Consider the following 25,691-nt stretch of genomic DNA (forward strand, 5'->3'; position numbering starts at 1 on the left):
CACCTGGGACCGTGGTCCTCCCTTAGCCCCCCTCCAGCACACACAGAGTGTCTTGAGCCGTCGGAACAGGTTAAAAATAGCATGACAGAGAGAGAGGAAAAAGTGTGAGGAGACGTGTACTCACCTCTTATACACACACACAGCTAGACGGGCTCCCGCATTGCGTGCACACACACACACACACACACACACACACACACACATACACACACACACACACACATACACACACACACACACACACACACACACACACACACACACACACACACACACACACACACACACACACACACACACACACACACACACACACACACACACACACACACACACATACACACACACACACACGCTCGCGCGCGCACACACCTACCCTTGATTAGCGGAGCTCGCATTGCGATTCAGCATGGGCTAGCCGCTAGAGCACCTAAAGTCCACCTCTGACAGAATCACCACGGCAACCAAACAAGCCTAACAGGTGGATTTCCCATCAGCCACCTGGAGCAGGGAGTTGGTGTCCTTGCGGGGAAAGCTAAGCCGAGCAGGACCCAGATGTGCACGCACACCACATACAAACACACACAGACACACCACACAAACAGAAATCATTCTGATAGGATAAAGCATGCATACAAGTAACACATTGGCATCCAAACAAGTTTGACAAAAACATTTGCACATGCACTTACAGACACTCACAAACACATACACACACACACACACACACACACACACACACACACACACACACAACACAAACACACACACACACACACACACACACACACACACACACACACACAGCACGCATATGCAAATGAAGGGCTAAGAAGATTTAGGAGTTAAAAATAAACTGGGCTGGACTGCTGTGCAAAGAGCAACCCGTTCTGCGCCGTTGTGTCAGAGGAACACTTGGTTTAACAGTCAGCAGTTCAGCACACTGAAACTGTGATTAGTTCCATTCATGAATTAACTACTGCATCAACAATAAATACAGACAGACCAACAGACAGAAAGATATTCTGATTTTAAAGAAAATGTTATCTCCACGCCTACCAATATCATATTGTGATACTGTTCTACATATCTCTATATAATATAGATATGTAAGGGGATAATATATCGCCTACAATAGAACAAGTGAAAAATTACACTCATTCGCACAGACATCTGAAGTGTAAAGCTGAACATGGGATTAGAGTTTTCACTGTTAATCTGGTCCATTGATAATACCTGCTGAGCTGGTTTGCCTCTCACACACTGCTTAACCCACAGACACACACACACACACACACACACACACACACACACACACACACACACACACACACACACACACACACACACACACACACACACACACACACACACACACAAACATACAAAGACACAGAAGAACAGATGGGCAGAGAGACACACATGCACACGAATGCACGGAAACCCAGACGAACAGCACTGCAAACATTTAGGGGCTGCCCCCCCAGTGTTCCTTAGTGAACAGAACGTCTTAAAGGCACCCAGTGCAACTTCATGTAAACATTCAATGAAAAATAAACATTCAATTTCTAGTCTTTTTTACACGTAGTAAGTTTCAATAACTCCATTACATATCGACATTCAAGGAGCAAAGATGAGACGTCGTTGTGTGGTGAGAACTGATAGAAAATCGTAAACAACAACAATCGCCGGTGGGGAGAAGCCATTTTTCCATTGACTGGAAGCCTGCTTTATTTATTGTAGGTTACAAAAAATAAAGAAAATGGCGGCATTGTTGTTGTTATCGATTTTGTATCAGTTCTCACCACACAACGACGTCTCATCTTTGCTGCTTAAATGTCGGTATGTAATGGTATGGAGTTATTGAAACTTACTACGTGTAAAAAAGACTAGAAATTGAATGTTTATTTTTAAGCCTCAAAAGTTGCACTGGGTGCCTTTAAAGCCAAACAAATGTTAAATTCACACAAACGAATGCAGCACCCCAGCTTGAGCACCCACCTCTCTGACATGCAGGTTCTCGATATGAGACTGGGCTTCTTGCGTTGCCATGGTGATGATCCCAGGCTGGGGCGCCCGGCCCCCTTGGCCCCCTTGGCCCCCTTGGCCCCCTTGGCCCCCTTGGCCCTGCAGCATCTCCAGCAGCCTCTGGATGCTCTCGTCCCGCGCGCCCAGCGTGTTCTTCTGCACCTCGATCCGCACCTCCATCTCCTCCATGGTCCTCCTCAGCAGCGACAGCTCCTTGGCCTTGCGCTCGTGCTCCGTCTGCAGCCGCTGGAAGCCCTCCTCGGCCGCGGCCGTGGCGGGATCCAGCGGGGGCGGCGAGCCGAAGCCGTCGCAGCCCGGCACCACGCAGGGGCTGCGGGGGGGCAGCGGCCTCTGCGGGGTGCCGCCGCCACCGCCGCTGCTGGGGCGCCGTCCCGGGGCCGGACAGCCGCCCCCGTCGTAGTGTGTGTGCTGGCCGTGGCCGCTGCTCTGCCCGCGACGTAGGCTGTGGTTCTGGGTGCCCTGCATGGGTCCCTCCGGATCGGGAAGGCAGGACCCGGGGCTGTGGATGATGATGTCTGCTTGCTGCTTCTGCTGCTGGGTTCTGGGGTTGTAGGTGTTGGACGGACTGTGGGCCCGGGGGCTGTTGGACCGGGGGCTGTGGGCTCGGGGGCTGTGTCCAGGGAGGGGGCTGAGGAGAGAGATGGAGCCCAGGCCGGAACTCTGTCTGGGGCTGTGGCCTGGGCTGGAGGCTCCTCTGGGTTCCTGTTCCGCCTGGAAGTCTCTGTAGCAGTTGCTCTGTGGATGCTGTTGCTGTTGTTGTTGTGGCTGCTGTTGATGGTGCTGTTGTTGTTGTTGTTGTTGTTGTTGTTGTTGTTGCAATCGGCTGTTCATCTCCCTGTGAGCACGCAGCTCCTCCTGCAGCTCCTGCACTGTTAACGGGAGTTGCTGCTGAGATAGACGACAGAATGTTCAGAAATCCCTCCACCCTCACATTTCCATAATTTCTCATTCACTGCATATGTATACACATATTCTACCAACCTCTATACCTTTATTCCTTCTGTTTTCAAAGTATTTTAATGGTTTATACAAAGTTGATTATTATTTATTATAATTATATACAAGAATTCAAGAATATCAAAGTTTTGAGGTAAGCGCTACACACCTTGCTTCTTCTGGGTTCCCCAGGCTGCAGAGTGATTTGATGAATAGATATAAAGGTAAAACACAAACATTATTAAAAACGGTATTACTATTTAGAAATATTCTGTGTGGTTATGACCCCCCTCCACAAGGGGGCAGCAACTGCTCTTTAAGATACAGGAGTAGCACTGAAAGGATCTGAGCTGAAGAAGGCAGACATTTAACAAGACATTTAACACTGTAAAAAGCATGCAATGCATCTAGAAAAAGCATAGCCTATCACAATATAAATGACTATATTTATATAATAATAGAATCATTAGAACATTTAACCCTCAAATATTGCCCTAGTAAGCTGTAATTGTGTGTATTTTTTTTACGCTAACTAGTAACATCATCTTTTGTAGATATATACAAAATGCACATAACAATATATCCAAAAATGTGGCAGGTCTCCCACTGGCAGATAGAAAACGCACCGGTCTAGTACTTGAAACCATGGGGACCACATTTCCTTTAAGGTTTGAGGTTAGAATTAGAAATTAGAAGAACCAAAAACGAACAAGGTGAGAGCAACACAAAAACTAAACCCCCAGGTCAGAGCTAATATGCAAACAGGCGACTCCCAACACGTTGCCTCAACATCAGACAACAAAGGGGAACGCTAAGGACTCCAGAGTCGTGATTTGGGAAGAAAGTAAAAAGAAATTACATACACATATAATCAATGCAAAAAGATGCCGCTGAATACATATAGGCCTAGATAAACCCGGGCGGAACACACTCTAGTCACGCACGCACACACACACACACACATGTACACTCAGACCCGTTAAAACACAGTCCAAACAAACAGATGGCGAGGAGAGCAAGCCTTGGTCACTGGCTGCTAAAGGAGAAGGTGACATTGCTTATGGTAATGGGGGTATGATACGTGTCAAGATGCCTCTCCCAGCCTGGCTGTGTCAGAGGTAAAAAAAACACACACAGAGGGAGGAGAGTGTGAGGAGGGAAGGCAGAGAATAATAATTTAAAGAGAGGGAGCAGGGCGAGGCTTTGAGACACAAACATAAGGTCAGCAGTATCTGATATGAAAGAAATAGATGTCTCCATCGGTATGGGACATGTCTGCCGTCTCTGTGAGGATGAAATGGTGCCTTGAGACGGTGGTGTATACTTAAATGGGGATGGAGCTGAGGATGGTATTCGTACAAGTTTAAGGATCAATCGACAATGGATTGGCATGGGCTAACGCTGCTGTCGACCAGACTGAAGTGATGAGCTGCTTTAAAAGAGAAGCTGTGTGTGTGTGTGCGTTTGTGTGCGTGTGTGTGTCATTGAAGAACAGACAGATACAGAGCAGCAGCGGGGGATAGAAAGAGAGATGGAGAGAAAAACAGAGAAAACCTGAATGATGGACAGGGACTGAGAGAGAGAGAGAGAGAGAGAGAGAGAGAGAGAGAGAGAGAGAGAGAGAGAGAGAGAGAGCTAGAGAGAATGGGAACAAGGGAGAAGAAAGATGGGAACAAACACTGAAGAACTAATGGACTATAGAGTATTATGGCCTTGAGAGGAAGAAGCCAAAGGCGGCCAGCCCAGTGGAGGATAAGCTGGGACAAGTCTGCTAGGCTGGCAGAAAACCTTTACTTTGCTTCCCCCCCCCCCCCCCCCCCCTCTTTTTGTACTGTGGACATAAGATGCTCAATGAATGGAACAACACTTTTGATCTAAGACTCTCTAGCTGACTCCATAACCTGAGGCTCGCAGCACGGACAATGCTGCTAAAATGTATGTGTGTGTGTGTGTGTGTGCATGCGTGTGTTTGAGGGTCGTGCATGAGGAGTACGTCATGTGCGTGAATGCGTGCGTGCTTGCATGCCGGTATCCAATTTTGAGGTCTCAAGTTTGTTAGGAACAGCGCTCAAAGGATGCAACTGATGTAACAGTATCATCAAACTCACAATACTTTCAAGGGTTTTCTGGCTTGTCATTGGTGCCGGAGGGAGATGACAAGCTTCTCACATGTGTTTTTATCTTCTGCCAAGGTACACTCAACACAAATATTTGAGGAAAATGTATGACAGGACCACCATTCATCTCATCAATGGATTCCTCCTTGACCAAGGCATTTAGACTGTTCTGTGTCTTAAGGGGGAAGAATACTTGATTTGTCGATTTCTCGAGCTGGCCAAGGCCATTACTTTGCAGACAAACTCGTTTTATACTCCGATCACAGCACATCACATGCGCCTTGCTTTTCGGACTTGCCACACATTGCAATATGAGAACATTCAACGTTGGTAATACTGTAGACCTGACACGTGAGCACAAACTGCCAAACCATGAGGGAGAAGTGAAACTGACTTAAAATGTCTGGAATCGCGCTGACAGCCTGTGATAAGCAACCACATGCAGATTTGATGAATGTGTGTCAACAGTAAAAATAATATATAGGGTGCGTCTGTATCTGTCTGTGTGTGAAAATGCGTGTGTGTGTGTGTGTGTGTGTGTCTGTGTGTGCGTGTGAGTGTGTGTGTGCATGTGTGTGTTTGTGTGCATGTGTGGGTGTGTGCGTTTCTGTGTGTGTGTGTGTGAGTGTGTCTATATGTGTTTGTGTGTGTGTGTGCATGTGTGCGTGTTTGAGTTTTTGTGTTTGTGTGCGTGTGGGGTGCGTGTGTGAGTGTGTATGTGTTGGGGGGGGGGGGGGGGGGGGGCATACTGTTGAATGAAACTCACAACGAGAAATATACTTCTCTCAATGGAGCAATTAAGATGTATACAATTTTACCTGGAGAAGTAGAGACACCTAAAGACTAAATGGAGTCAGACAGACATATAGGCAGAAAAGCAGGCGGAAAGGGTAGAGAGAGATGGAGCGAGCAAGCAAGCGAGGGAGCGAGACAAAGCGATGACAATATGTCTACACACACCAAATGAAAAACATCCATATTCTTGCCAATCCATATGCTTGGCAAGCGAGCATGGGAGACATAAAGCTTCAGAGGAGCTGTGATCATTGATGGAGCCTGGGTACAACCTGAAACGCCAGACGGTACGCAGGCATTCTAGTTAATATCTGTGTTTTGATGTGAACATCAGTTATTTTATCATAGCACCACATATGACTTTACCTGAACACACCCATTGTGACACAAATGATAAACAGATGAAGATGGATTCTGGCTCTGATTGACCTGATTTACACTTCAGACAAACATTATTATTATAAGTAGTAGTACGTTATTGTTATTTTTATTTGGGCATCTATCAAACAATGTATATCTTTTTGACGAAGAAATCAAATATTACAAATGTACGTATTAATAACACCTGCCATACCTGCACTTTACACCACTTTATGGATGGATGCTTTTTGTCGCATTGCATTGTATATTGACAATAAAATTGAATCAAACCTGTTTTGTCATTGATATTTAGGAGCTTGTGAAGGGTATGAAGTAGATAGCATTTTTTAAACCATATATTGTATTTCTGTCAGACATGGGCCATTGTGCTCACCTGCCAGTCCTCTTGGTTATCTCGGTACTGGTCCTTGGGCATCAAGTTCCTCACACCTTCCTCCCGCCTAACCCCCCTGTCTCTCTTCATCTCAGGGCCCCAAAAGTTGACACTGTTCACTGTGCCGGATTTCCTCCTCCCATCTCTACCAACGTCCATCTCTCTCCTAAGCTGCTCGTTCTCCTTTTGAAGTTCTCGGAGCTGGGACTGCAGATCCAGGGTGGACCCTTCTCCGTCCCCCAAACAGTCCTGTGCTGGCTGATGTCTACTCGGCGGGCCCCTCAGGCTACTAGGGCCCGCTGGATGCGGGTGATGGTTCTGGTTTCCATAGGGGTCTGATGGTGGAGGGATCCCGGAGAAGGTGATGTTGGGGCTGCTGCCTGTCGCAGTAGAGCGCCCGGAGTACGAGGCCCGACCGGTGTTCCTGCCCAAAGTCATGGTGCCTTTTGGGAAACCCCCTGAGGGCTCCAGCGCGTCATGGTCACTGGGGTATGGGGTGCCTTTGGGGTAACTCCCTGAGGGGTCCAGGGCATCATGATCGCTGGGGTACATGGTGCCCGATGTCGCGTAGGCAGCGCTGACCGACTGGATGTTCTCCATGGAAAAGGTTTTACCGCCCGGGGCTGTGGCCGAATTGGAGGCTCTCCTTGCATCTGATGCTGCTGCCCCTCTGGGTTTGGGTTTTGACCCTGTCCTCGCCGAGGGCCCTGGCCTAGCACCTGGTTTAGCAGCCGGAGAAGGCCCCCCACCAGACACCGAGCCCGGCTCCAGCCCTGAGCGGCAGCCTGGGGTAGAGATGGTCCCCTCCTTAGACTTGGTCTGCTTTGAAGACCTAGCGAAGCGTGAGGCAGGACTTCCATCGCTGTGACCCCCGGTCTTTGATGCGGCAGATAACTTGCTCTGGGCGGGCTTAGCTCGGATGTTTAAAGGCATCGTTGATTGGGATTAAACTAGTGAAGATCATGGGGTCATTTCCCTTCATTGGGGAAACATTGTTTTGTTTTGTTATTTAAGGAAGGCCAACTCTTGGCCTCTTAGATTTCACCTGCCCATCAGTGCAGCTAGGATTGCAGAACTCAGAGGCAGGTCGTTAGAATGAGGAGATTGCATGAGGGACCAGTATTGGATCTTCAGATGTTCTCGAAGAACAACGTAACATTGACAATGCGGTATCTCCAGACAGAAACTACGCCATTCATCTCAGTAAAAACAATGAGCATTGTTGTTTCTAGATAGGACAGACAAGGACACATGTTGAAGGAAAGGACATAAGACAATAACAGAGTCAATAGCATATTTCATCAGGGGCAGTGCGAAACATAACATTTCCTCTGGTCCAGATTGGATCTTTACATTGTATGGCTGCAATTCATATATTTCCCATTAAATGCAAGAGCTTAGTTATTAACATATTCACATCCAAGAAATGTATGGGGAGTATTTTTTCACAACGCACATTTTTTTATCACAACAATTAGTTTATATGGTTCTGATATTGATTCAATCAAACGTAATGATGTGGTCTTGATATAAATCGTTGCTATGTGCTATAGGTGGTAGGCCTATTTATTTTAAGTCTGGGATGCAAACCCTTTCAGCACCATGGACAGCACATCATCTCTCCGCACAGGTTCACATACCTCGCAATACTTTTCGGAAGGATGACTAATAGGTCAATTTCATTTAAGGCAACTATTAATGTAATGTACAATTATTAATTGTATACATCTGTGTAGGTAGTTGTAGTGGCAAGGAATGTTGTAGTTGGGCAAAGTAATAGGCAGAACCTATCTCAAAACTTTGTAAAGTATTATAGACTAAACCAAAACCAGAACACTAATTACAACAATGCTTAAATATGCCTATACAAGCGTGGACACCAAAATAGTCTAATTCAATGGTCCAGACCGTAGGGACTGGTTGCAGAGTGGATGCAAATCCAATTCATAATCCCTCCTCTAATCTAAGAGGATAGGGTGCAGTACGCTGTCGCTGAATGGGATGCAACTGAGAGAATGGTCAAATTTACTTGTCAATCATACCCGAGCTGCCAATCCTTTATCCATCATTGTATGAGACAATGAATTAAGCCTTGCGACGGAACAAGAAGGAAATCTACTATATCTATTCTAGTAAAAGCCTCTAATGAGAGGCTACTGTGAGATGTAGGACCTTTTTTAGATGATAGGTTAAGAGAAATATAGAAATATAGAATAATATATAAACATCTATATTCATTTCTCAAAATGCTTCGACTCCTCTTAGGTCGTCATGAAGTAGGCTATGCTTAATTTATTCCTAATGCATATTTGACGTCAGTTAAACAAATAGGCAATTTAGTGGCGGGAAGCGAAAGTTTACGCGTAGCCTACCATATCCGTAAAATCGCCTAAATGAGTGTGAAATAAACGTATTCACATATATATGACATATAATTGGCAAAACGATAAATTGCATTTTGGACGAAGAATAACCGCGTCCTCCTCCGATATGATTTGGGTGTCAGTTTTTTTTGTAAGTTTATATCAATACAACTAAATGATCGTATGGCGTTTGTGTGTCAAGCAAGATTTACCCTGCAAGAACTATGGACTTTGACAATGAAGCGCCGATAAACTACAGGACATGACATCCTATTTTTCGGGGAAAGGGGAGTGGTTCACGGCGTGCATGCAGAGACGCCATGCAGCCAGAAGCCAAATAACTCTACTATGACCATGGCTCGAGAGGGGATTAGTTGTTGTCATATGCACACGACTGCATGAGTTAGTGCATTACATAAGAATTAGGCTACCGCACGGAATAACACAGTTGCACTGATTTGAATGACAAAGTTATTGCAAAATAAAGCAAATTTACTCGGGCTACCTTACGGGACAGGAGACGCTCCATCTCTCCCCATCACTGTGGAAGTCCGGCTCGTACCCATTGAAACGTTGGCGTCATATCACCAACTGCTCAGCTTCTTCCCGTGACCTGTGTCCTGCTAGCGGTGCCGCGTGAGCGCGCACTCTATCCAATGCGCGCCGCGCACAGGGTCGCTTCCCACGACGAGGAAGCCATTATTGGGATTTCTCTCTAACATTTATCGCTATCATCGATCATTTCAAATGTATTCAACAAACGGTACTCACTATGTCAACAATTCACTGCATAAAATCAATCTATGTCTAAAGGATAAAGATAGGCTTTTTCAAATATTCTACAAGGCATTCAACAGGTCTAAATAGCTTTTATGTTCCTCAGAAGGAGTCGTCAGAAGTGCATATCTTGGATAGGCCAATAGGCATAAATATCCTAGGCCTACAGATTTTGGGTCGCATCGCTAAATAAGGAGATTGGAATGCTATAATTATGTTTTTTTTTAAAGAGAAAAGATTAGCAACCCAAAACATGAATCCATACTTTTCTAACCCTAGTCTTGAATTCTTCCCAAATTAGTTAAGATAGGCTACAATCAGTTCTCTATGCATTAGCACAAAAATCCATGGATGTTCCAATGTTCCATCATTTAATGTGACATATCTTGAGTTGCAATGAATCATCTCAGCGGCAGCATTGCCAGTACGCTATGTGTTTTACATGTTTACATTAGAAAGCTTCACATTACATTGTTGTACATCCTTTAATGCTAAATGAGCATTAGTAAAGGATGTCTTCAACTCTCTACTTTCTACTCTACTCAGACTGTATCTAGAGTATTTGCAGGGTGGCTAATGCTCCTTTTTGAACGAAAGTGGTAGTTTTGTGACATGCTGTGATTAACTACATTGAGATGTTTCAGTACTTTCTATGGTATATACAGTATATACAGTACTGTAAAAAAAGAAGCAAACCAATACAGTAACATTTTGTGGCTGCTTTTTTCTATAGAATGACTAGAAGACCTTCTGGGGGCGGACGCCAACGGCTAGTCACCCAACATCAGGAACTTGCCATTGTGGACCTGGTCAGAGCAAACAATGCAATCTGTCTCAACCAGCTACAGAAACAAATACTTGCTATATAAAGTAGACCAGAGTGTTGCTGCTGATCTGAAAGTGTATTCATACGATGCAAGTGTGTATCATTTTGACATCAGAGTGCCATTTTTACAAAGAATTGATAGGTTTCGATAGCCGAGTTTCAATTTGACATAGATGTGAATGGTTTATTTCCCAGTGTTGTGTCTTATTTGCTTGTGTGTTGAGTTTTGACACAATGAGCAAAATTTTGCAAAATGTTCAAGCAATTGAAAAAAACTGTAATGTCACTTTATTTGTCTGTGGCATATGCAGTCATAATCCTAAAACTGGTAGTGTCTGATTTTAACCAGGTTATGGATTAGTTACCTTAACTCTAACTTTGAGCCTACAGAATATACATTCTGAAACCACAGACGAGAAACCATAGGACAGCGTTTCCTCCCACCGTGACGTGAGCCAGCCATCTTTGAGGGGCCACTTATACGTAAATGAGGGGGGTGGAGGTATATCTTTTGGAACACATGAATGAGGAACACATGTAGATTTCCCTCAGAATGCAAGCACTTATTGACCAAGGAAAGCCAGGTAATGTCAACTGTCAATATATTTACCTTATATTCTTGTTTAATTAATGCTTTAAGGTAACCTTACTTATACTTGTATCTAAGTGAACTGAGAGATAGACTGATGTCATGGCTACAGAGGGATGTCTCTCTGATCCTCTGAGCTGTTGAATAACAATGGAACAAGGTCTGGAGCTTGTCGTTGTCGTCGTCGTCGTCGTCGTCGTCCCCCCTGGTACATTTCTTTCCACTAATTATATCAACATTTGGCAAATATCCTTTTAAACCTTCATTATTTTCTACCACAAAAATGATTATGCTTGCTTCATTACGTAATAGGGGAATCAAAATTGTATACGTTGTAACATTACAGGCAAAATGTTATCATATTATGTGCTCAGAATTTGTTACATTATCGACCAGGGTTTCCACATTACAGCTATGGGTTAAGTACAACTTGAGGTTGAGCGCACGAAATCCGCACGCGGAAACTCTAGTCAAAACATAAGCGGTTTCACTTCTCCATTTCCAGTGTGATGGAGAGAGAAACTCGTGCCTTTAGGCTTGCACACACAGTAGGCAAAATAAACCACGTCTCTATCTTACTCATTCTGTATTTGTTCCTTCCTGTAGGTCGTCTGTGAACCTCATGTTGACCGTTTTAGAAATCTTTGAAAATGTTTTTTGTCTTTCTTCTACCTCCTTGATGTAGCCTGGTTCTACCAGACTCTCGTACTTCACTTCATTTCATTTCATTTGTACAGAGAGTCTGGACCTAATCAATTGACAAACGTTAACTCACTTGAAGGCGGGTGTCTGTTGAAGTTTAAAATGATTGGATCTGCCCAGTGCCACTCTGGATCTGCCATAACCAATCGCTAACGTTTGGTTGTGACGCACGTATGTCATGCGCCGGGAATCACGCGCAGGTTGTACACAAACCAAACACCTTGCGCGTCTGCACGAAAATGTCCGTCAACGACAGCTGCAGGTTTTGTTCGTCGAATTTAATTTATCAGGGAAAAATTGCACATTGTAAATCAACTACCGACCTACAACAACAACTCAAACTGGCGCACGACTTTATCGTCATTGTTTCTCAGACACGCCCTCTGTTTGCTGATTGGGCGCCGCTACAGCGGCGCCAGAAAACCAAATAGAGTGGCGAAGTCACGCCCCTTCCGGTAGGGCTCATGGGACCTATGAGATCAAAAAATATGAATGGGTGTCAATGGAGAGAAAATAATTATTTTCTGGTCCCGGTCTTTATATGCCCTGGATTACACATATGTTGTATGTGGATTTAAAGGATAATTTTTCATGCAAAGAGTTCGACCGTTTATTGTGCAATTGTTCAGATAAAGGCTGTAGTGAAAACACAACGAGAAAGACTACACGGCTCGTATGTGACGTCACGCTCCCTGCGACTGGCGTGGAGAAGACCGACAATCTTCCCATCGGCATAACTGAAACTCTGCACGTGCCCCGACTTATAATGGTTTTCACTTCTTTCGATGCTTTTATCCTCCCCTTGGAAAAAGCGGTGAAGTGGGGCAGAGAGATCGCCATCTCTGTGCCGAGTTCCAAGGGCGGGTGTGGTGACGTATCTCATATGCGTCGAGAGCAGCGAAGAGCTGTAGTTCACAAAGCGGCCTCACATAAAACCTAAAATTATCAAACTTCTTCACGAACATTTTTAGTTTTCTTTGCATGAAAAATTATCATTTAAATCCACAAACAACATATGTGTAATCCAGGGCATATAAAGACTGGGACCAGAAAATAATTATTTTCTCTCCATTGACACTCATTCATATTTTTCGATCTCATAGGTCCCATGAGCCCTACCGGAAGGGGCGTGACTTCGCCACTCTATTACATACAGCAGGTCCAGTACTGAAGGGAAATTCTAATTGAGCGGAAGTACTTAGGCGGGCGGAGCCAGGCTATCCTTGATGCATTCACGCTTCAAAATCATTTAAAGCAGTATTCATTTTTCATGATTGTACAAACATTTTTTATATAAAATTAACCTTTTGGGGGAAGCAAAGCAAAAATAAACTTCAGCGAAAACTCCTTGTGAGTAGGGATCTATAAATATTTATTTTGTTTTACTAATCTAAATTACTTAAGATATACAGAGACAGGAACAGAGATGATTTATTAGACTTTATTAGATGATTGCTTTCTTATCCTTACACTTAATAGCTAGCCCTACATCACACTAGCTACAGTGAGGCAATACAGTATTTCTTCCCTGATCAGCATTTTTGTGTGGGGGGGGAGATAACTACGTCTAAAGCGTTTACTACATCGAAGCTATTTGGTGCTCCACCTACAGCTATGTAGATACCAATGACTGTGTAATTTTAACCTGTTTACATGTCTTAAAATGTATTATAATAAAGTATGAACAGGTTAACATTTTTCTTAAAAAATGAGGCAAGAATGTCTGTTCTTCGATAACTTAAAGGGACTCTCACCTTTGTTGCATTTTTACACTTTTTTTGGATAAGGTTAAATTGGTATTAATAAGCTAATAACACTCTAATATGCAAGACAGACCCACCAAGAGTAAAAACAAACAATTATTTTACTCTCATAATATTTAGTGAAAACTTCAACCAATAAAATTCTTCGGACCGAATGACCTTATTGGCCGACAGACCTGTCTGTTTGCTGCATGATATATAAGGTTTTCCGTCTGCTTCTTGTGGCGCATTCGGGCCCACGTCATCAAGGCGCGTCCTCAACTAGAGGGTTTGTTTTGATTCCACGGCAGACAGTAGCGAGTAGCGACCGTAGCGACTGACGATGGCAGACCAAAGTGGTCCACGGCGTACTGAAACTGCACCATTCAGTCCGATTAGGGGACTCATCTCGGACTCAGACTCACAGAGTTACCCTCCTCTGGAGCCTCAGGAAGACCTCCAGACTGTTGGCTACCAACTGCACCATTCAGTCCGATTAGGGGACTCATCTCGGACTCGGACTCACAGAGTTACCCTCCCCTGGAGCCTCAGGAAGACCTCCAGACTGTTGGCCACCAACTGCACCATTCAGTCCGACAAGGGGACCCGATTCGGCCTCAGAAGCCAAGTGGTCCCGCTCCCCTGGATGATTCTCAGGACCTCCAGACCGTTGGCAACCAACCGCACCACTCAGTCCGATTAGGGGACCCGTTTCGGACTCAGACGCGAAGTTGTCCCGCTACTCTGGAGCTCCAGGAAGACCTCCAGACCGTTGGCAACCAACCGCCACACTCAGTCCGATTACGGGACCCATTTCGGACTCAGACGCGACGTTGTCCCGCTACTCTGGAGCTCCAGGAAGACCTCCAGACCGTTGGCAACCAACCACCACACTCAGTCCGATTACGGGACCCATTTCGGACTCAGACGCGACGTTGTCCCGCTACTCTGGAGCTCCAGGAAGACCTCCAGACCGTTGGCAACCAACCGCCACACTCAGTCCGATTACGGGACCCATTTCGGGCTCAGACGCGACGTTGTCCCGCTAATCTGGAGCTCCAGGATGGTAGATATTATGACCCCTGGGAGTCTAAACATAACCCATGGGAGTCTAAACATAACCCATGGGAGTCTAGAACTTTTGTACTGTAGCGACCCTGGGACAGTTAAATACTTTGTGTGTTATGTGTTACATTATATTTCGTTGTCAGTTATGCCAGTTGTTCTATGTGCATGTATTGTAATGTTCTTCTTGTCAATCAGCGTGGGGGCGAATCATTAGGTCAGCTGGGGGAGGGCCTTGGAAGAACAGGAGGGTGGCGGCCTGCACGCGAGTGAGACCGTGTTGGGGGTTGCCGGGGTAACCGGGGTTTGTTTTGTGTCGGTTTTCTGCCGTTGGTTACAATGTTACGGGTTTCAGTGACCTGGTTTTGGTTAATTAAAACTACCTTCAACTACTAATGACTCGACATCATTATGTCACCGGCGAGGTCGTTACAGTACTCAGTACTAAAAAATAACGCTTAGTTTTGTACTCTAAAAAATAACGCTTAGGGGGTGGGGCATTGGAGGAAGGCGGGATGATTTGAATGTGCTGTAATTCTCAAATGCAACAAAGGTGAGAGTCCCTTTAATGTATAATTATGAAAACTGAACTGAGGTATATACTGCACTGACAGGCCCCTTGATTCACTTCAATGAATGTCTCATCTCATCTCATCTCACCTTCATCCGCTTATCCGGGTCGGGTCGCGGGGGGAACTGCTCAAGCAGGGGGCCCCAGACTTCCCTTTCCCGGGCCACATTGACCAGCTCTGACGGGGGGATCCCGAGGCGTTCCCAGGCCAGTGTTGAAATATAATCTCTCCACCTAGTCCTGGGTCTTCCCCGAGGTCTCCTTACCAGGAGACCTCCTTACCAGATGCCCGAACCACCTCAGCTGACTCCGTTCTAAGTAAAGGAGCAGCGACTCTAATCCGAGTACCTCACGGATGGCTGAGCCTTCCGCTCAATTTGTACTTCCGCTCAATTTGACTTTCCCTGCAGTACTAGGTCTGGGTCGGTATGTTAGTGGGTTTTCTCTGTCTAAATTTTCTGCATCCAATCAGCGAACAGAGGGAGTGGCTGAGAGCAATGACGTTAAAGTCAGCTCTCGAGCGAGTCCGTTTTGGCGCCCCCTCCTAGGTAGGAACGGGGCACATTTGAGTCTCCCACTTCCCCACCACCCTCCAATCAGAGCATAGCTATCCACGGTGTAATACTCTAGCAAATTATGAGAGGTCGAGAAGGACTAGAAGCAGTGTATTTGATACACGCGGGCCAGAAGCAACCTAAACAGATGACGACATTGCTGCGAAGGAATCAATCCGGAATCAGTAAATAAACATTGCAAGATGGCTACGGATGAACACCAATTGTTTGAAACGGCTTTGGCCGCTACAATAGAAGAGATAGACTTGGCTTTTCTTCTAAAAGAGGAACAGGAGACTGCGCTCAAAGCTTTCCTTTGTAAAAAGGACGTTTTCGCTGTTATACCAACCGGATACGGCAAGAGTCTAATCTATTGGTTATCTCTGCTGGTAGCTTTGCATATGGGGCTCTGGATACATCACCTCATGTATTCTTCTGATTGGTCGTAGTGTCATCCAATTGCGTGCAGAGATATTTCAAATGGATGCTTGGTGCCACCCCTCGAGTTGGACATTTTCATTCCTCATTGCCTGATCCTACAGCTTTCTAGATGTTGGTCTGGATTTCCAAGCTACCGCAATGGTGGAACGAGCTCTCTTTCGATGTCAGGAATGCAGTCACTCAACAGCTAAGGGACTATAGACTCACATGTTCAGAGTTCACCTGGCCACTGCATAGCCCCCTCCCTTACCCCCCACTGCCCCATCTCTTATCATACTCTCCTAAAAACACCCCTCTTTCGCACTAATTATGTGTTGTCTGCCTGGCACTTACAAATTGTTCTTAGCATTGTATAGCATCTTATCCAAGCTATTGTTGTTGTATACGGGGGATGGGTTAACATAGCAATTGTAAGTGCTTGGCATTTGTTTCTATGAGCATCTTTACTGTACAGACAGCCGTATATTGTTGTTCCTCATTCTTCTGACAAATCTACTTACTAAGTAAGAACATTGTAAGTCGCTATGGATAAAAGTTTCTGCTAAATATCCTAAATGTAAATGCAAGCCACTCAGCGACAATCACAGAATGAGGACCGCCTCAGTTGGTTTTGCTATTAGATATCAAGACTTCTTCCACCAAACTCACAAGAGCAGCTGATACAAATTTGAGTTTTATGATTGTTTAACAAAAAGTTACCAAAAGTAAAAGGCAAAAAAAACCGAAAGAAAATGCAAAGAAAAGACAAGGAAATACCCAAGTAATTCAAAAATCACAAAGTCGTTTTATATTTTACAATCATGGGTACTCTTTGCCATATCTACAAGACCGAGTCCGAACCCATATCTTAAAAACTAGATAAAAATACCAATCTACAGTATGCATACATCTTTAGACAAAATAAACTGTGTCTTAACAGAAAAGGTCCCCATAACATAGACATATGCTTGACTGATGTCAAGAATTCCCAAATCAGTACAGCACTAGGCTTTAATCCCTTCTCTAGATCAGCATTGTATACATATCATGAGTTTCATGATGGTTTGATTAATCTAAGTGGCAGCATAGCCAGTACATTGTCCAAGATTAGTTATGTGTTTTTACATTAAAACGCTACATAATCAGGGATACAAATTAGCAGGAACAGGAACCCTAATCTCAAATTGAACACAAATTATTAAAAGGATGTGCTCTACATTGAAAAGTTATTCAACCTATACACACGCACATTTCTTCACATTTTTCAGAAACTGTAGATGTTGGTTTGTTAAACTAGAGACAAGTGAAAGCTAAAAATAAAGGATTATATGATATATATGTAAACTATATAAAATTTAGGGTTAGGGTTAGGCTATATTTAACATCACACTGTTAAGGTCCACATCAATTGTTGAACAGCGGTGGTCTTCATTGAAAAGTAATTAGGCCTATCTACACACATTTTCAGAGAGACGATAGAACTTTGTTACTTTGTATAACGAGTGGAATTTATATGAAACTTTCACTAATGTTTTTGTCATATAATTTAAGATTGTCTGATGACAGTGCTATCCTCATTTGGTTCCAGAATAGGGGTTGGGCCTTTGGGTTTCTAGGCCAGGACATCACTGACTTCTTGCACAACCTCGTCCTTAGTTGGAGGTACTTCAGCTTGGGAAACATCTTGTCCAGCAGTATGAGAACGGCTACGTCCACCTTGTTGAGATGAAATCAAAGAGAGATTCATAACAACATGCCAACAATATAAGGGTAATAGGAATGCTAATGAACACTGGAATGCTAATAAATAAATGTAAGCATTTCATAAACATTTATTTCATTGCATACCTTCTCATCAAGAAGTCTCTGCTGGACCATGAAAAAAGTCTGCTGTATCAGACCATTGACCGTTGCTTCACCAACGCCATTTCTTGTGCCGTTGGACAGCACAAACACTGTCTTCTCGCTGCTATGGACAGCATGGTGGAGGTTTTCAATGCAGGAAAGCCCAGGAATCCAGTCCCTCTCCTCTAAACAGAGTGAGAATCTTCTGTGGCCTGAGCTCTCCAAATGGATAACCAACTCATTGTAAACCCAGTCTCTCACGTCCTGGTTGTTTGTGTCAAACACCACGAAAGCATCATAGTGTTTTGGCGAGCAACTGGCAGACGAATGCAGGTAGCCCTTACATCCTGCCCATAGGATCTGTAGGCAGTACCACACATCCCAGCCATACAGATGTCTTAACAGTGGCAGAGCAATAAATGCACATATGAAGAGTGTACTTAAGAGGAAGGCCAAGCCACCATAGATCTCCTGACAGGAACGCTGGTCGACGGTCAGCACATGTTGACCCTGCAGGGGCTCTGGGAATCCACATTGAACAGCAGTGGTCAGGTGAGGAATACGTGTGTTGCTGGTCCGCAGGAATTCATCCAATCCGGAGTTGTTACAGTCACAGATGAAAGGGTTGTCATGCAGGGTTAGCAATTGAAAAGAAGTGCCATTTGTCAGCAGAGGTGGGAGTGACTGATGGTTCAACACTTTGAGAAAGTTGTCATTGAGATAGAGACAATGCAAAGCTTTGGCTTTACAGAAGAATTCATCAGGAAGATCAGTAATCTGGTTGCCACTGAGGTCCAACAAGGAAAGATGTGGTGGAAACTCTGTAATACTTGGATGCAGACTTGAAAGGTGATTTCCACTGAGATTTAGATGCGTTAGATTTCCGAGACATTGGAGGTTCGGCCATGTAAAATAAGAAAGGTAATTATTGCTAATGCTGATAGCCTGAATGCTCTTTGGTAGATTACAGAGGATCCGGTTTTCGATTGAACGCAGGCGGTTCTGAGAGATGTCCAAGTAGATTAAATTCTTCAGGTTCTGGAAGAAATGAATGTAGGTCTGGCCCTCTGTATTCCACATTATATCTAGGCGATTCCCAGAAAAGTACAAATACTTCACGGAGTTGCTGCTCAGGTGCGGAGTAATTTGCTGACCCATGCCATTATTTGCAAGATTTAAAACCTCCAAATTAGTGAGCCTGTCAATAAACTCAAGATTATGAGCCATTCCCTTCATACGAAATATATACTCATTTTGACTGAGGTCCAGTACCTTCAAAGTCCTGTTCAACTCACTGAATACATCCCTATAATATAAGTCAATTCTATTGTATGACATATCTAAGTAAGCTAAGCTTTTCAATTGATCGAAAAGTCTACCTCTTAACACCTGGTTTGCATAATTGTAAGTCAGGTTCAAGCACACAACATTTTCCATACCATAGAAAAAATCTTTATGAAGGAAAATAAGATTATTTTGTGAAAGATCAACTGTCAACTTTTTTTGGCAGAATTTCTTTTTGAAATACCACATTTCCAATATTGTATTGTTAGTTCTACAGGTGTTGCTTTCAATCATAGTTTGATTAATGTGTACTGATATTGGTGGCATTGGTAATTCTGAAAAGTCTTTGAAAACATTTTGACCCTGTGGGCCTTGTTCTAAACAGGACCCAAATGACACATTATGAGGGAGATAACTCAGTTTGTTCTGGGAGACATCAATTTTTTTGAGGGAAGTTAACATACCCACAGTGCTCATGTTGAAACATTTGATGAAATTCATGCGCATCTCCAGCATCTTAAGTTGTTTGAGTCTGGACAGAACCACAAGGCTTTGTTCTGAAACAGTGTTGAAAAAGTTCCCGCTTAACAGAAGGGTTTCGAGATTTGAGACATTTCCCAGATGTTCTGAAAGGATCAGTTCAGGAAATGTCTTGGATGGATAAGAGTTATAGTTGAGGCTGATCCATGTCAACTGCTTTAGCTCTGTAAAGAAGGTACCATTACGGATGGTGAAGGCCAGGTAGTTGCTGGAGAGATCCAACCTCTTCAGATGTGTCAAAGGGAGAAAAATACCCTCTGGTATATTGTTCAAAGAGTTTCCCCTCATGCTCAGAAAATTAATGGAGCTGTTTTTCGTATTGAATGAATTAGGGTGAAGCTTTAGGGAGGCATTGTTAGGGCAAGGAAAACAAGGGCGGGCTGCGTGGTCACAACGCTGACAATTCCATGCCAGATTTAGTTCCTCCAGGATAGGAAAATTAGCAAATGCCCCTTCTGGAACCTCACTTATTGTATTTTCTTGCAAGTCCAATTTCATAAGGGAAGCTGGCAAACCTAGTGGTATTGATGTCAAATTGTTGTATCCAAGGGTTAGAACTTTTAGATGTGATAGTTCCATGTAAACGTCCTCATGGATGTAAAATGACTGGTGGCAAGGGTTTTCATTATAACAGTTCATTGAGAGGAAGAGCTCCTCTAGATGTGGGGTTCCAAAAGGGATGATGATTTTGAAAATGCAGTTACTCTTGAGATCCAGGACCTTAATGCTTTCCGGTAACCAGGGTAACGTGGTAAGGCTGTTTCCTGACAGATGTAAATAAGTGAGGTTGTTCAGACTCCTGAAGGCATCCTTGTGTATTCTGACTCCACAGGAGGGGCTGTTTATGTTTCGAATGCTATTGGGATCACAATTCCACGTCATTTTCAGAGTGATTAGATTTGGAATGCCAGAGAATTTATGCTGTCCTACTTCCCGTATCTTGGTGTGACTTAGGTCAACCAACGTTACATTCATTGAAGTGAAAACAGGGATGTCATCGAGTGGCCTGTCAGTGCAGTATATCTCAGTATCGTTTTCATTATTGTCACATGGAAAAAACAGGGGGATTCTTCCTCTCAATGAAGGGAGTTGGCTCAGTAATAGAATAACCACTATTTGAAAGATACCCTGAAAAGAAAAATGGAAAAGCATTTTTCATCTGTTATTGTAATGTTGACTTGCGGTTTTGTATTTTATAGGTAGGTCAAAAGAGTAAAATCGTTTTGAGTATACGTTCCAAGTGTATAAATGGATGGCACGTAAGCCGTTTTAAAAGTCCTCTCTGATCCTAATTTTAATTTCAGATATTTCAGATATCCTTCCTAATTTTTCTTAGGAAGGATGACATTTGGGATATCTGAAATATAAATTGTTATCAGAAGAAGGTCATTTTGTTATCCTGAAATTGTTTTTACCACGAAGTATTGAATCACAGATATCTGTAATAGATATCTAGCTATAACATGTTCAAATGGCTGGCCTAGGCACTAGACGAGATACAGTGTGTAATTCAATGTATACATCACGTCCTATGATCCTAAATATTTACATATTTCTTGATTATAATAATATTCACATAAACAATATAATGCTTTTATCCTCATGTGCCAAACTAACACCACAAGATTTTAATTTTTTTAAATTTAGAGCTGTCTTTTAATTGCCATTCTTGATTTAAACCCTGCGTAGTACATTTCACACATGGCTGGTTGTATAGGTATGATGACAGATAATTACCCGCAATATTTCTAGAGGATTAAAATGTATAGTTTCAATCTTCAATCTAACGTGAGTCAGAGCCATCAATATAAAGAATTAACCTGGCTCCTTTGACAATGTCCAGACTGATGGAATTTGAAATAATCACATCTTTGACCTTTCTGATAAGAGGAACTTTCCGATTTTTCAGAATAAACTAGGTGCTGTCAATTTAATTTCAGCAAATGTGAATAACCATTAGCCATTCTATGTGTCTAAGAGAAGTCTACATCAGAATCAAGTCAAAATCCCTGTAGTGTTAGCTTGGCATAATACAATTTCAGTGATCAATAGTCTAAAAATATTAGGAAATATCATAAATGTCCTACCATTATCTCTACCGGACTGATTTCTTAAGACGCCACTGTTGGTCATGACAGCTCTGCAGAAGTGAAACACGATGGTTGGGTCATGTGAATAAGATTGGTCACATGACCAATGTCAAGTGCCTACCCATTACATTGATTTATTTTGTTTTAAACATTTTGAAAATGAAAATGTTTATTCAATGAAATTTATGGAAGCTGGTGATGTATAAACCAAAGGCCATTGCTTAGAATTAAGACAATTTAGCTTATAGTGAAATGAAGAGAGCATACATCTTTAATATCATAGATAGATTATAAGACATGTATTTTTCAGAATACATTATTGTGTTCAGTTAAAGTAAAATGAGGTCATTTAGGTACTCAAGATTAGTTTTCTGATATAAAGGTCACACACAGATGTCAATTTACCATACAAGCATTTAACAAAAATCTGAAAATCTGTCTAATTACTGATCCATTTGACAGAAATGTGAGCTGCAGCCTGCTAGTGTATGTGCATTCAAAGCACTGCACTGCGAGCTATGTTGCTTGAGACATTAAAATCATTAACTAATGTTAGGTATAATCACACATTAAAGTACAAATCAAAAAGTTATTAAAGAACAGACATTCTTGCCATTAAATGCACTTGGGCATGACTTCCTTCCTTTTTCTCTTCAAACCGGCCCAATTCATTAGAAATCAGCCCAGTGGCTGTTCTACAGAATGGAGTTGAGGAAGGCGTCATTTTTTAAAGAAAAATGTTAACCTGTTCATACTTTATTATAATACATTTTAAGACATGTAAACAGGAAAATTACATGTCTGTTCCATGTCATTGTTGTCTACATAGCTGTAGGTTGAGCTTCAAATAGCTTTGATGTAGTTAATGCTTTAGACCTAGTTATCTCCCCCCACACAAAAATGCTGATCAGGGAAGAAATACTGTATTGCCTCACTGTAGCTAGTGTAATGTAGTTATTAAGTGTCATGATAAGAAAGCAACCATCAAATGAAGTCTAATAAATCACCTCTGTTGCTGTCTCTGTATATCTTAAGTCATTTATAATAGTAAAACAAAATAAATATATTTTTATAGATCCCTACTCACAAGGAGATTTCGCAGAAGTTTATTTTTGCTTTGCTTCCCCTGAAAGGTTAATTTGATATACAATTTGTTTGTACAATCATGACAAATGATTACGGCTTTAAATGTTTTTGAAGCGTGAATGCATCAATGATGTAGAAGGAAGATGAAAAAGATTTTCAAAGATTACTAAAACGGTCAACATGAGATTCACAGACGACCTACAGGAAGGAGCAAATACAGAATGACAGAATGAGTCAGATAGAGACATGGTTTCCTTTGCCTACTGTGTGTACAAGCCTCATCATTAGATCATTAGAGAACTAGGATAGTTAAAAATAGACACAAGATTAACTATTAAAATAATATCAAATTACTCGATAATGCGCATGGTTTTCACCAGTGTACAAGGGGGGAAATAGGAAAGTGACTAAAATTATATCAAATTAATGCGCATGGTTTTCACCGGCGTGCAAGGAGGGAAACAGGAAAGTGACTACAATAATTCAATTTTCATTCAATAATTTTTTTTTTACAATTATTGAATCAAATTAGGTAAACTGGTTTGACAAAGTGTTCAGCCAATTAGCAGACGCTTTTATCCAAAGCGACTTACATCGGTTAATAAACACATTGACACACCGCCGGCAGGGTCAACCATGCAAGGCGACATCCAGCAGTTAGGGTTAAGTGTCTTGCTCAGGGACACATCAAAACTCAGCTAGGAGGAGCTGGGGATCAAACTAGCAACCTTTCGGTTACAAGACAACTGCTCTACCTCCTGAGCTAAGCCAACCCAATGGCCCCCTTGGTTGACAAAATACTTACCGTCTTAACCTCTATAGTCATCACACTTATGATTCTGGGGTTATGCTGCGTGCCTATACTTCGGGGATATGTCAGGAGAACTGTTGGTGTCATTCAGATGCTGGTCAGGAATGAAGCTCCTCTGTTTTTGTATCATTCACAGGACCTGATCGACCTGGCTAGTACGACGGAGGAGGACCGGCTGTGGCGACCCGTTCTGCCTACTGTTGAGGGTTTGACACTGTAACAGTGGAGCCTTCCCTTGTGGAAGGTTAGACGCAGAGGTGAAGAAGAACGCCCCCAAGAGGCATAGAGGCCCGGGCGTCAAACACAGACCCAGCATCTTCTCCGATGGAGCAGCAGTAATGATGGCATTACAAAGGATTGGAACGCCTTAAAAGAAAGAATTGGATCATGGACACAAAGAGAGAAGACAAGTGCCTGTCGGATGAGACAAGACAGAAACAATCGGCTGATGTTTCTGAACAAAGACTTTTTTTTCTAATTTTTGTGTTTTATAAAAGTGCATTGAATGGAGGATAGGGTAATCGAGGGGTCATCTAGATCGTAAAATGATAATTCAGATGGGCTAAGGGATGTGTGTGACTTAATAAGTCCGAAGGGGGGATATGTAGTAGAAAATAATGAAGGTGTAAAAGGATATTGGACAAATCTTGATACATAATTAGTGGGACAGGCTCCAGACCGGCTACAGACCTTGTTCCATTGTTATTCAACAGCTCAGAGGATCAGACAGACATCCCTCTGTAGCCAATGTCATCAGTCTATCTCTCAGTTCACTTAGATACAAGTAAAAGTAAGGTTAACGTAAAGCATGAATTATACAAGAATATAAGGTAAATATATTTACAATGGAGCCAAATGTTAAACACTTGATATTACCTGGCTTTCCTTGGTCAACAAGTATTTGCATCCTGAGGTACATTTACATGTGTTCCGCATTCACGTGTTGCAAAAGATATACCTCCAGCCCCTTCATTTTGAGCGGCCCCTCAAAGACGGCTGGCCCACGTCACGGTGAGAGGAAACGCCCTCCTATGGTTTCTCGTCTGTGGTTTTAGAATGTTTATTCTGTAGGCTGGAGTTAGGTTAACTAATCCGTACCACGGTTAAAATACAGACACTACCAGCTTTAGGATTATGACTGTATATGCCACAGACAAATAAAGTGGCATTGTTAACTATTACAAATGCATATTTTACTGTTTAAATGAATATTGCTTTCACAGGGCTCCTCTCTCAATCCCATGTGGCAACTGGCAAGTCATGGTGATTTAAGATCAGGTTAATAACACAGGCGATGAATGGATTTTAATAAAAGACCTCACTTCATATAACTAATGTATAACATGTAACTTCAAGTAACTAATGTTTAATAATTATGTTATCCTTCTGTACGTAATGCTTGAATGGAATGTATTTTAGACATTGTGGGCGGGACATGAATGCTAATGGGGAACGGGGTGGGCCCGTAGTTTATAGCATTGTGATTGGCCAAGAACATCTTGGGGGCGGCCACACAATTAGGATATAAATCGGAGCTCAGAGTCTGTCTCCGAGTTCTTTGCAAACCATTTCAGGTGATGTAGTTCCTCTGTGCGGTGGCAATAAAGCCTTGATCGTTTAATCCTAGTCCTTCTCGACCTCTCGTAATTTGTTAAAGTATTAGACCGTGGCACTTAAAAATAGCACTAAGAATTGTGTAGCATCTTATCCAAGCTATCTTTGTTGTGTACGGGGGATGGATTAACAACAATTGTAAGTGCTTGTCACTTGTTTCT

At 42.9% G+C, this 25,691-nt stretch overlaps 3 protein-coding genes and 2 long non-coding RNA genes across 13 annotated transcripts in view; 1 reads left to right on the forward strand and 4 right to left on the reverse strand.

The window, feature by feature from the left end:
- LOC132454941 (ERC protein 2-like) overlaps nucleotides 1-10,115 on the reverse strand; it is a 49,991-nt gene extending 39,876 nt beyond the window's left edge. For 3 of the 8 annotated variants that reach the window (XM_060048590.1, XM_060048580.1, XM_060048560.1), the window contains exons 1-4: nucleotides 9,520-10,115; nucleotides 6,652-7,879; nucleotides 3,155-3,178; nucleotides 2,002-2,937 (exon numbers count right to left, since the gene is read on the reverse strand). In XM_060048590.1, coding sequence (XP_059904573.1) covers nucleotides 2,002-2,937; nucleotides 3,155-3,178; nucleotides 6,652-7,584 — 1,893 coding nt within the window. In that variant the 5' untranslated portion in view covers nucleotides 7,585-7,879; nucleotides 9,520-10,115. The remainder of the gene's footprint in view (nucleotides 1-2,001; nucleotides 2,938-3,154; nucleotides 3,179-6,651; nucleotides 7,880-9,519) is intronic. The other 5 variants (XM_060048570.1, XM_060048598.1, XM_060048606.1 and 2 more) reach the window with 5 other exon arrangements.
- Nucleotides 10,116-10,902: 787 nt separating this feature from the next.
- LOC132455025 (uncharacterized) lies at nucleotides 10,903-25,542 on the forward strand. Its single transcript, XR_009525062.1, has 2 exons — nucleotides 10,903-11,201; nucleotides 24,053-25,542. It is a non-coding gene; the product is annotated as an uncharacterized LOC132455025 (long non-coding RNA).
- On the reverse strand, nucleotides 13,941-14,698 carry LOC132454898 (uncharacterized). Its single transcript, XR_009525033.1, has 2 exons — nucleotides 14,209-14,698; nucleotides 13,941-14,107 (listed from the first exon to the last, which is right to left on the reverse strand). It is a non-coding gene; the product is annotated as an uncharacterized LOC132454898 (long non-coding RNA).
- On the reverse strand, nucleotides 17,043-22,085 carry LOC132454903 (toll-like receptor 9). 2 transcript variants are annotated; one of them, XM_060048519.1, is made up of 3 exons: nucleotides 22,017-22,085; nucleotides 18,109-21,057; nucleotides 17,043-17,976 (listed from the first exon to the last, which is right to left on the reverse strand). In XM_060048519.1, the coding sequence occupies exons 1-3, from the start codon at nucleotides 22,017-22,019 to the stop codon at nucleotides 17,770-17,772; spliced, it is 3,159 nt and encodes a 1,052-aa protein (XP_059904502.1). In that variant the 5' UTR covers nucleotides 22,020-22,085; the 3' UTR covers nucleotides 17,043-17,769. The 2 variants fall into 2 exon arrangements, with proteins under 2 accessions (XP_059904502.1, XP_059904494.1); XM_060048511.1 differs by having other exon boundaries at nucleotides 18,109-22,085.
- LOC132454917 (toll-like receptor 9) overlaps nucleotides 17,043-25,691 on the reverse strand; it is a 34,765-nt gene continuing 26,116 nt past the window's right edge. Inside the window, exon 4 of the mRNA XM_060048540.1 lies at nucleotides 17,043-17,741. The gene's annotated coding sequence lies outside the window, so the exon portion shown is untranslated. The remainder of the gene's footprint in view (nucleotides 17,742-25,691) is intronic.

This window comes from Gadus macrocephalus, chromosome 1 (genome assembly GCF_031168955.1).
Source record: "Gadus macrocephalus chromosome 1, ASM3116895v1".
Classification (NCBI taxonomy): Eukaryota; Metazoa; Chordata; class Actinopteri; order Gadiformes; family Gadidae; genus Gadus; species Gadus macrocephalus.

Excerpts from the sequence above, each read along its gene's own strand:
- LOC132454903 (XM_060048511.1), bottom strand. The coding sequence starts at position 21,081 with ATGCTTTTCCATTTTTCTTTTCAGGGTATCTTTCAAATAGTGGTTATT. Across the intron at positions 17,977-18,108 it reads AGAGACTTCTTGATGAGAAG|GTGGACGTAGCCGTTCTCAT; the intron begins GTATGCAATGAA and ends CATCTCAACAAG.